Genomic DNA, 12,355 nt, shown 5'->3' with positions numbered 1-12,355 from the left:
TTCATAAAGAATACATGATCACTGCCAACTGGGTCATGCGTGTTGTGTATCGTGTTATTTCTTAAAAGTTGACCCAGCATTTGTAAAAATATTGCAAGACATATACATTTCCAGAAAGGAAATTCATTTCTGCGTTGAATAAGACCGAAATCGTGAAAATCGCTGCAAAATTGATGAAGATATGGCTGTTCAAAGCGATGCACCCCGTTTTGGGCTGATTTTGAGTTGCATACCTTGTTATATATATATTTGATAGTGAAATATTTTTTTTCAGAAAAGTTAATTTTTCGTTATAATATGATTATTTATCATTCAAAATGATGTTTTCACTAATTAATAGCATAGCCACACGCTACCCACCTGTGTTTTTTCCTTGATAAATTCGGAAAAAGCAACATATTAATTAGGATCTTAATAATAGATAGACAACCCAACATTCTCCTATAATCTTACGTAGATCTTTACTTAAAACTATAAAAACGGTCTTTTTTTTGTTGTTTTTTTAAACAGAAAAAGTAACAACGTTTGAGTTTTTTTTAATCCAGTGTATGCACTTCAACTATATATTTAAGTTGCCAAATCGCAGACTCGACATTATATATTTTATCTATTTTTTTTTAAATTCAATCCATCGATGCATGCCATTAATGCTTTTGTTGAACCCTATTCAGGCAGGGGTTTACTATACGCTATTGGCAGAATATGCCTGCATTATAATAACTTTCAGTTATCATTTAAAATGTTTTAATCTTTCTTATTCATATGTTTTATGGTTTTCAATGGACTTTTGCCGGTCCGTCTCCTCAACAAATCACCGACTTAAGAGACGATGTGACATGCGCAATAGCATGTTCTGTCTCTAGCTCAAACGTAAGGGTCACACTTACATAATATATGGGCATACAAAAGTTGTAGAGTCTTGCAACAAAGGCCTGGTATACATGCGATTTTTTTTAAAACATAGACTAACAATATTTTTTGCAAAGGACTCAATCTTTTTCAGACCGTCATCTTGTTATGTTTTTAATAATATGAGAATCAGACCTTCATGCGAGCATTTGCATCACGTTAAGCATAAGGCGTAAGAATACTGTGCGATTCTATTTCTAAAGTTATTTGCCAGAGGCATTGTTTTGTATACAGCTTCCAAATATATTGACAACATTACAGTCAACGTGTGTCAATTAATTTCCGTTGTTCAGGCGCGGAGCATAGTGAAACAGATTTTCAACTGGAGAGTCATCATTAAGAAACACTTGAAACATCAGCGTGGCCTCTTTCACAACTTCATCGACTTTAAGAAAGCTTGCGGGACGACCTATGGTATGTAATGAGAACATACAACACTGACGACTGGTGGCTTTTTGAATATCATCCAAAAACCACGCGGAAACACCAGAGACGCAGTGGTTCTCAATGGACAGAAGGGAGACTTCTTAAGGACATCGGTAGGCGTCAATCTTCTTCTTTTCCTACCGATACAGCACTCCGTCTAAATAGAAGAGTTTGTGTCTGCGCCTATTGGTTAAGGGGTGAAAACTGTACAAAGTTGCTCAGTTAGGCGTTTATTTAAAATAATTTACATTTTAATTGTCTACAGCAATTTTCACGCAGAGTTGTCATTCCATGCTGTGACATACTCCCTGCCATTACAAGAAAATCCTTCCAGATTTGGAAGGATTTTATTTTTTGTTTAAGTATTATATTATGAAAAGAAGTATGCTGTTATTATGTATTTTGAAAATAGTGTATAGTCACGAAGTTTAGGTTCATAATACATATTTTTTACTAAAATAAAAAAAGTTAAAATAACAACGGGGAAAATTATTTTACCACGTGATTCGGCTATCATCACGTGGTTGGTTATAACGGTAGAGATTTGACCCAGCTATGCTGGATTCAGTCGCATCTCTGTTTGTGTCTACAGGTGGATATGGGGGACAATGGCCGTCACAGGAATAAGGGTATTGAAAACTTCTACTGTAGCTGCCTCTTGTATAGGTATTGAATTATATTGGATAGCTGTTCTTGAGTAGCGTGAGACGAGTCTTTTGAGGTTTTTATGTGTCTAAAGCAATGGTTTTTGAGGAGTCTGGATCGGCGGTCGACAGGAACAAGAACACTGTCAGGAGGGGTGATGACAACTTCATTGAGGATAATTTGTATCAAGCATGATGTCACAGAATTCTTTTCTGCGTGTTTAAAGTGCGGGCTTATTTAGGGTGTCTATTATATGTGTTAATGTTAATGCTATCATTCGCAAAATGTTTAAGAGTGCTATGTTTGATATATTCAGCAAAGTCATGTATGTTGGTCAGATGCAAACGCATGTGGGTGATATTGGCCTGTAATTTTATTATGTTTCTCCCCATCTTTAAAGACTGGGCATACATTTGCATGTTTCCAAGCATTTGGGATTTTTCTAAGAGACAGGGGCCTTTTAAAGTCAGGTTTCGGAATATTTTTGTATTGCATTCCTTTAATACTGTGCAGGGTATTTTATCGGGACCTGAGGCTTTATGGATTTTAAGCTTTTATGATTATTTAGTTATTTCTGTTTATGTGATGTTGTTGTCTGGCATGGATCGACGAGGGCTGGGGCCTTTGTCAGGAACAGCCTCAGATGTGATTGGTGTGAAGGCATCTTGGAATTGTCTGTTGAGAATATTAGCTTTGTTTTGTGGTTCCAATATAAGGAGAGCATTTTCTCTGAGAGTAGATACAGTCTGGCTTTTAGTTTTTAGTCTATATGCATGAGAATAGATTTTATGGAATTTAAGATTCTTCTTCTTAGTTGATTGTACTATATCCCTCTCTGGACCATTGTCGGATGGTTTAAAAATTGCGGTGTGGCGCAGTTTAAATAATGTTTTAAAACTATTTACACATTTCATTGTGGCTTATTTCGTTGCCACCCCTACCTTGAACGCTTCAAGACTGGGAGCCCTTACAAGGTGGTTAGGCAGTTGGTTCCACAGTCTTGTTGCTGACGGGAAGAAGGAGTGTCGGAGGTATTCAGTTCTGCAGAATAGTACGATGTATCTAATGCTTCTGCCTCTTGTGGATGAAATAGCAGGGCGGAGGTAGGGGTCAGACGGAATATCAATAAGATTATTAATTATACGTTACATCAAGGTAGCCTTAGATGTTTGGCGTCTCGCCCGATGTCTGCTATCATCTGTAAACTGCTGCTTGTGGTTCGGTAATCCCCTTTCACAAAGCGAGCAGCGCGTCTCTGGAATGCTTCAAGTTGGTCAACACATGTTTGAGTGTGAGGATCCCATTCAGTAGCAGCGTACTCCAATGCTGGACGCACTTAGGTGGGGTATGTACGTGCTTTGACGCTAGGTGGGCAGCTAGACAGGCTGCACCCCAGGAAGCCTAGAATACTGCTTGCCTTCCGAAAGACTGCAGCTACATGTGGTTTCCATGACACGTTATCCGAGATAGTCACACCAAGGTATTTGCCTTCCTTTACATGCACAAGCTTTTGTCCATGAAAATGATACTCTAACTTTATGGGGTGCCGCTTTTTGGAGATGTGTATAACTTCACACTTTGAAGGATTGAAGGACACCTTCCAGTCCTTGTCCCATCTCTGTAGGGAATCCAGATCATGGGGTATTACTGCATATGTTGTGTTGTCTTGATCCCTCTGTATGGGGAATTGTCATCAGCAAAGAGCCCTGTTTTTGAGGTAACATTGCCTGGAAGGTCATTGATGTAGAACAGAATTAGCAGAGGTCCAAGGACTGAGCTCTGGGGAATGCCTGATGTGACGTCGTCTGAGTTGGAGTACTGTTCTTCAACTAAAACCCACTGGCACCGACCATTGATGTATGTAGAAAGCTTTCTATCCAGGTTAGGACTGAGCCTCTGATTCCGTACGTAGTGACTTAGTTTCATGAGGAGTCGTTGTTGCGGAACAACATCGAAGGCTTTCGAGAAGTCGAGTAGAATCGCATCGATCTGTTCGTCAGTGTCAAAAGATGCAGCAATTAAGGTCCTGTAGGCTGAGGATAAGTTGCGATCCGCAACTGCGTCTTCGCAGAAAGCCGTGTTATTCGTCGGCCAGGACGTTGTTTTTGTCTAGGTGACACATGACTTGGCTGTGGATGATGTGTTCCATGAGTTTGCAGCATACGGATGTCAGAGAGATTGGGCGATACTTAACTGGAGTTACTTGTGCCGACTTCCATTCAGCTGGGAAGCGTCCTTGCTGTAGATTGTGCTGGGTTATCTAGTTTTTAAATTGGGATGTCAAAGATGAGGTTTTCAATGTTTTACCAACTGCGCTGCTCTTAATTTTTGTGTTTAGCTTTTTAGTTTCTTTAGGTGAGTTCTTTAACGGTTTTGTTGTTGAGATTTAAGATTTATGCGTTTACATGTGTTCATTTCATATATATGGACATATGGCGTATGATAATACCTCAAAAATAATTTTTTTTTTTTAATAACAAATACAACTTTAGTCATCACGTGGGATCAGAGCTGTGCTCCTTACAAGTCTAAATTCTTTTCCAGGTTTGTGGAACTAGTCGAATTGAGTTCTTTTTGTGATTTGTAGTTCTTTCGTGACTAATCGATTAACTGCAAAACGTGCTTCAGAATTTGGAAATTATTTCAGGTATAAGATGATGATATAAATAAAAACGGCTTTTCTTGACAATTTTAGCAAGAAATATAGTCAATTTTATGTTAGCTTTTTGTAGTGGAAAGTAGATTTCCACTAATAGTTGGTGCGTTGTAACCTCACAGTTGGATTGACTCGGACTTTATCCCAGGATTGACATTATTCTGGGTAGTCAAGCTGCAGTCCTCGTAGAGGTCGGACGTGCCAACTGTCACATCTATGGTAAGGGCCTATTGCATTGAAGACTTAGGTTAGGGAAAATACTTTATTGGTGGCAGCGGTGATTATTTAAACCCATTCCTAAACAGAATTTACCAGAATTTGAGTATTTTCTGTGGGTAATATTTCCCGCCGTTTTTCGATAACCACCTATTTCTGGATTTTTTGGCCAAACCATACGACTAGTTGGTGTGTTTTGCCTCTAGTGGGTCACAGTTTTTTTGTGTTGGTAGTGGTTCTTTATGAATTCAGACCAACAGAGGTTATTCTTCCTGTTTATACATTATTTAAGCCCAATTACAGCAATATCGGAACTTGGACGAGTCCATTGTTGACTGTGGGCGGGGAAGTATAAAAGAAAGTGTGACCTACGCAGCTTGGCTACCGTCCCTTGTTGTAAGTATATTTCAAATGTATTTATAAAAAATACTCTTGATTATGACAACTAGTGCAGCCCATATCTTGTGTATTTAAATTTACACATATTGGAGGAAACATCTTCATATTTATTTTAGTTGTATTTGTCATCGAATACTTCTGGATTAAATAGTTTCTTGCCAACATGGCCTGTATAAAGCAGCCTGTTAATTGTTTGACAGAAGAAGAATTAAGATCAATCCCGGGTATTAGCAGTAGACTGGCATCGACTATTGTTGATGTCAGAAACAGGTTTGGGAACTTAACGGCAGAATCGTTCCAAACATTGACGCGTCAATCACTTTCAGAAAGTCTGACACAGTTGTTAGATTTTACACCCAACAGGCAGCTGGGGAAAGATCGATCCCAACAATCGCCTAATATAACGTTAGGCGCTATTCCTAAGAAAATTATGGGCCCCATACCAGAATCACCTAAAGTCGAGAAACAAGCGGATGGTGATGCCTCAGAGAAGTTGGTTTCAGAAATAGCACAGTGGGAAGACGTCCAGGAGGTCCTATCGACTGCTAAAAAACTAGTTGCAGCCAAAAAACAAGGTGACTGCAGCGCATTTAGCGAGTTTTTAACAAATGCGCAACAACAACTGCACTTTGTTAAAGACAATCTTCGCCGCCGTGAGGATAGCGACGATGATTTGGAATCCTCATCCGGAATTCCAAAGAGAAAGAATGCACGAGATAAGGTGTACAGGAAGAAGGTTACACACCACACTGTCACAGGAAGGGGTGTGTCATCAGAAGAGGAGGATCAACCGATTCTTCACAGAACGAGTAGTGCTATGGCCTACTCAAATCATCTGCCAGCTAGTAAGCTACCTCAACCAGTACTTGGCAGCGACAGGACCCAGTTTCAAAGAGGGCAGCCATTTTCGAGATCAGCTTTGCGGGATATTCCCAAGAACCTGGTGTATGATGGAAAATCAAGGTGGCAATCATTCCATATGAAGTTTGAGCAGTACGAGCGGTCTTTTGGGTGGACTGGAGAAGACTGCAAGATGTGCCTATTGCACTGTATGTCAGGTACAGCACTAGATTATTGCGCACGGATAATGAAAAGCAATCCTGAAGTGCCATACAGAATTTTGTTAAATAAACTGGAAGGGAGGTTTGGCGCTGAGCTGGCGGAATCGGCTCAAGCTAAATTTGCCACAGTAATACAAAAGAAAGGCGAATCGATGGAGGACTGGGGAGATAGAGTACAAGCCCTTGCCACTGAAGCTTTCCGTGATTTACCGGAAACTTTCTGTAATCAGCAAGCCATTGATAGATTTTGTCAAGGTTTATTAGACATTGATGCTGGACATAACACGTTTATGAAAAGACATCGAACAATTGAAGCTGCGATGAATGACATAAGGCTGTTTCAGCACTCTAAGGGTGCCATGTTAGGTGGTCGTACAAAAGTCACACAAACAGCTATGGATTATAATGATACAAATGCTTACATATGTTCTGTACAATCACATTCAGACAAAGAATCTATCACTGACTTCAGCACATTGCAGAAAGAATTAATTAAAATAAAAGAACAACTCAATGAATTAGCTGTAGGTCAAAAAAGGCCATGGAGAAACAACAGGACACCATCTAGGTTAAATGAACGGAAATGCTTTGCATGTGACGAAACGGGTCATTTTGTTTCAAATTGTCCTTATAAACAGGAGATTTTAAACTTAAAAGGGTCCAGTTAGAGAGCCAAGGCTGGTCCCAGGTCGAACTAGGCTCAAATAACTTGATAGATTACTGTAACCTGTATAGAACTGATGTGAAAGGCTGCAAAGCATTTTTGGTCAGTGCAAGTGGTAAACAGCCACGGTCCTTTAAGGAGGATGACGTGGGTTTACAAAGTAAACAGCCGCGGTCCTTTCAGGAGGATGACGTGTGTTTACCAAGTAAACAGCCGCGTTCTTTTAAGGAGGATGACGTGGGTTTCCAAAGTAAACAGCCACGGTCCTTAAAGGAGGATGACGTGGGTTTCCAAGGTAAACAGCCACGGTCCTTAAAGGAGGATGACGTGGGTTTCCAGGGTAAACAGCCGCGGTCCTTAAAGGAGGATGACGTGGGTTTACAAAGTAAACAGCCGCGGTCCTTGAAAGAGGATGACGTGGGTTTCCAAAGTAAACAGCCGCGGTCCTTGAGGGAGGATGACGTGGGTTTACGGGGGTAAACAGCCGCGGTCCTTTAAGCAGGATGACGTGGGTTTGCGGGGTGGTGATTTGCACGGAAGATCAGCATCTTTGGAAGAGAAACCAGAGATAAATAGAGAACAGCCGAGGTCCTCCCAGAGCGGGGAGGTTGACTTGGGTTCCACGAGTGAACATTTGCTGTACAGGCAGAGTAAATCGCAGAGTAAAACAGACATGCAAGGTTCAAGAATTTGGGATCCAGGAGGAAATGATGCTAACACCAATGCAAGACATTTACATAGCATTAAGGTTTAGGGGCCTTCCTTCTTTTTGGGTGGGAAGGAGGATGTAGTGTAGAAGAAGTAACATGCTTTTATAGAATACACCTCCCCAAAAGGCTAGTTTAAAGAGATCATTTTATTTGATTTTACATTTATAATTTTAGTCTGATTTTACATTTATTCTGTCCAGATTAAGACAGGATGGAGACAAAACTTAATTGTTTTGAGACTAGATAAAAGACAACTTCAGATGTGAGTAATTTCAGTCTGAGTTAACATTTATTCTGTCCAGATTAAGACAGGATTCACAACGATGAAACCGAATACTTATTCAGTCTAAGGCTGGAAAGAAAATTAGAAGGACATAAACGAATCCTTCAAGAGAAAGAGGGAGTGAGTGTAGTGGAAAGTAGATTTCCACTAATAGTTGGTGCGTTGTAACCTCACAGTTGGATTGACTCGGACTTTATCCCAGGATTGACATTATTCTGGGTAGTCAAGCTGCAGTCCTCGTAGAGGTCGGACGTGCCAACTGTCACATCTATGGTAAGGGCCTATTGCATTGAAGACTTAGGTTAGGGAAAATACTTTATTTTTTTTGGCAGTCATGTACTATTGTAAAACTAAAATTTCATTATTGGCATAATACCGGATATTTTAATTTCGGACGCCAATACAAATGAAAGGTTACACCAGTCACAACTTTCACAACTTCGCAAGTATTCGCAAGTATTTAACTTATTTAAACCACAGGCAGCAGTAGCATAAAAAAGTTCAAAAAAATGCCCCCCCCCCCGACCATATCCACCCCCCCCCCTTACATTGTTAAATGTACACCTATTGTGTATGGTTTGACTTGTCAACAACGAATATTGACAAAAATACATAGTTTAAAAAAATAACCCTCGTATAGGTATTATATATACACAAGGTATGAAACGCACTATATGCCTATTGCTGAAAGATTGTGGAACACTGGACGTGACCTTTTTCATCGAAAACACACATGTTCCCATGCAGTTGCTGACAAAATGCAACTGGATTCGTTAAAAGACAGTAAAAGCAACGAGATTACACTACTAACCCATCTCCTGCTTGGCTAATAACTTTAATATTCAATTAAATTCGACTTTCTCGCTATATGTCACTCGGTGTTTCATCTACACATGTACACATCTCACTTTTTTTTTGCAAACCATTCAGTAACATCAGTTAAGTAAATTTGCAGCTTCCATTTATATTTTAAAGATGTTTAAATACATTTGATGCTTCGTCCAAAATATACCATAAACTTATTGTTACACCTACAATTCCGCCATTTTCCCTCCATTTCCAATCAAGAAAACCAACATAATTAATATCGTATCTGCCTTTCAAATATTACCAAGACAACATACGATACATTATCCATTGGTTTATATAAATTTTAACAATCGGTATAATCTAATATAAACGTGATGAGTCTTATAAATTGGTACATGTCGGCTTGTTTAACATACATTTCCGCCATTTTAAAATCTATCCTCTACCGAAGGCAAATATGTCCAACCCGAATTAATGACTTAATCAGCATAATCTAACATAAATAAACATGTGTAACTGATTTTGAAAACATACCTGTGATTATACTTTGTCTATTTGGTCTCGATGCCCGTTTAATAACGGTGATTTAAATATTTTTTTACATAACAAAAGACGTCTGATGCACTATTTTTGTTTTCGGCTACAGACGAGTGCGCATGCGCGAGCATTGCGCAACAGCATGTTTGGCTTAAAATCGAGTTTCGGATACATCTTATACATGTACACATACCTGATGACTGACTGGTACATTGTAGTTAACTGTTCCAGATATCGACTTCACAGCCATGATCCAGTGTTTTTTTTTCAGTTTTGGGGTAAAGGGGTCGGGTCCCTTTGATGGGGGGGGGGGGAAATTCTCGCGTAAAAGGGGAAATTTCAATGCTAAGCAAGTAACAGTGCAAAATCAAGTTTTTACACTATAATTCACCATACATAGAGAGAAAAACATTATTCCAACTCTTTTTAGCTCACCTGAGCACAACGTGCTTATGGTGAGCTATTGTGATCGCCTTTTGTCCGTCGTGCGTTGTGTGTCGTGCGTCGTCAACATTTACCTTGTTAACACTCTAGAGGCCACATTTATTGTCCAATCTTCATGAAACTTACTCAGAACATGTGTCCCAATAATATCTTGGACGAGTTCAAAAATGGTTCCAGTTGATTGAAAAACATGGCCGCCAGGGGTCGAGGCAGTTTTATATATAGCAAACCTTTTTAACACTCTAGAAGTCACATTTATTGTCCGATCTTCATGAAACTTTGTCAGAACATGTGTCCCAATAATATCTTGGACGAGTTCGAAAATGGTTCTGGTTGGTTGAAAAACATGGCCACCAGGGGGCGTGGCAGTTTTCCTTATATGGCTATAGTAAAACCTTGTTAACACTCTAGAAGTCACATTTTTAGTCCAATCTTCATGAAACTTTGTCAGAACATGTGTGCCAATAATATCTTGGACGAGTTAGAAAATGGTTCCGGTTGATTGAAAAACATGGCCGGCAGGGGGCGTGGCAGTTTTCCTTATATGGCTATAGTAAAACCTTGTTAACACTCTAGAAGTCACATTTTTAGTCCAATCTTCATGAAACTTGGTCAAAACATGTGTCCCAATAATATCTTGGACGAGTTCGAAAATGGTTCCAGTTGAATGAAAAACATGGCCGCCATGGGGCGGGGCAGTTTTCCTTACATGGCTTTAGTGTATGGTAAAACCTTGTTAACACTCTAGAAGTCACATTTGTGGTACAATGCTCATGAAACTTGGTCAGAATATTTGATCTAATAATATCTGGGCTAAGTTCAAAAATGGTTGAGATCAGTAAAAAAAACATGGCCGCAAGGGGGCGTGGCATTTTCCTTAAATGGCTATTCACTACAAAACCTTGTTAACACTCTAGAAGTCACATTTATTATCCAATCTTTATGAAACTTGATCTGAACATTTGTTGTAACAATAGCTTGAGTGAGTTTGAAAATGGTTATGGTTTGTTGAAAAACATGGCCGCCAGGGGGGGGGGGGGCAGTTGTCCTTATATGGCTTTAGTGAAAATAATCTTCATGAATCAGCTTGCATTTTTTTCAGAATAGTCTAGTTCCTTTGGCTTTCAGGTGAGCGCCTTAGGGCCTGATGGCCCTCTTGTTGTCATAAACATGTTGTGTTCATGTTCAAAGTTCAACATTTGTTGGCTTTTCTGCGAATTTGTTAATGATTCTGGTGACCTGTTTTGACTCGCTCTCTTGACCTGACTTCGAAGTTTCTGGCATTTCACTGCCGGCATTTAAAGAAGACTGACTAAGTTGTGCTTGTTTAAACAGAATATCAATTTTTTAAAGTTAAAACGGATATTTTGTCAATTTTATTCCGATAGCTTTTGGTGTTGTGCGATATGGTGGAATACGTACTGTTTGCAGTAGATCATAGATGTCGTATAGCGAACGTCGTGATAGTGAACTATGAACGGTTTGTGGTAAAGGAGAAAAGGCTAAAAGAAAGTATACACGTGGATGCAGCAGTTCAGGAAAATGATCGTAAATAAATTCGTAATGAAAGATGTATTTAAATGAAGTATTGATTAAAATTGAATTACACTTCATAGAGGGGATTTTTAACCAGGTTTTCCGAAGGAAAAAACTGGTTATTAGATTGGCGAATGCGGGCGGGCTGGCGGGCGGGCGGAACAAGCTTGTCCGGGCCATAACTATGTCGTTCATTGTCAGATTTTAAAATCATTTGGCACATTTGTTCACCATCATTGGACGTTGTGTCGCGCGAAATAATTACGTCGATATCTCCAAGGTCAAGGTCACACTTTGAGTTCAAAGGTCAAAAATGGCCATAAATGAGCTTGTCCTGGCCATAACTATGTCATTCATTGTGAGATTTTAAAATCATTTGGCACATTTGTTCACCATCATGGGACGGTGTGTTGCACGAAAGAATCACGTCAATATCTCCAATGTCAAGGTCGCCACGACTAAAAATAGATTTTTTTTAAAAACAAACTTACAAAGGGGGTTAATTTTGTTTGTTCATTTCAAAAGTTCAGTTTGAGTTTTCTCCCTTTATCAGATTTTTTTTTCACAATGAAAACCTGGTTTTGTGACAATTTTGTCCCTTGTTTAAAATATTTTGGGGAAAAATATATATACTCTAGAGAATGTGGCCAAATAACGCCGAATATTTCATCCAAAAAAATACTGTGATCTTGTCTTGTACATTGAGCATTTACATGATATGGGTGACTAGCATGCCGCAACAAAGTTGTGTATTGGTAGTTTCTATTTCGCATGGTTTAAACCATACTATGCATGGTTTTAACCATACTGTTTTTACAACTGTTCTCTTCACAAATAGAACAGTATATAAAATTGTCTTGTTCATTCATTTTGTGGAAAAACCTTAGCCAGGAGTACATGGTGAGCCATTTAGGCAAAAACTAGTGTTTTTTGCTGACTTGAATCGGCCTAACTCCCGCTTGGTTAAGGGCTATTATCATCAGAGGCTTCCTTGTCCACGATTGATTCTGAGACCTCAGGGCCCTCAATCTATCAAATCTGCCGCCGAATTTCGGCGGC

The 12,355-nt window shown here is 39.4% G+C and overlaps 1 protein-coding gene across 5 annotated transcripts in view; it reads left to right on the top strand.

The window, feature by feature from the left end:
• The first annotated feature begins 4,717 nt into the window (after positions 1–4,717).
• LOC127851033 (uncharacterized) overlaps positions 4,718–12,355 on the top strand; it is a 141,321-nt gene continuing 133,683 nt past the window's right edge. For 3 of the 5 annotated variants that reach the window (XM_052384483.1, XM_052384484.1, XM_052384482.1), the window contains exons 1-2: positions 4,718–4,855; positions 5,156–8,242. In XM_052384483.1, the coding sequence (XP_052240443.1) occupies positions 5,415–6,980 (1,566 nt within the window). In that variant the 5' untranslated portion in view covers positions 4,718–4,855; positions 5,156–5,414 and the 3' untranslated portion in view covers positions 6,981–8,242. The remainder of the gene's footprint in view (positions 4,856–5,155; positions 8,243–12,355) is intronic. The other 2 variants (XR_008035623.1, XR_008035622.1) reach the window with 2 other exon arrangements.

The sequence above is a fragment of the Dreissena polymorpha genome, chromosome 11 (genome assembly GCF_020536995.1).
Source record: "Dreissena polymorpha isolate Duluth1 chromosome 11, UMN_Dpol_1.0, whole genome shotgun sequence".
Taxonomy (NCBI): Eukaryota; Metazoa; Mollusca; class Bivalvia; order Myida; family Dreissenidae; genus Dreissena; species Dreissena polymorpha.
This window is presented reverse-complemented; position numbering and strand designations above follow the sequence as displayed.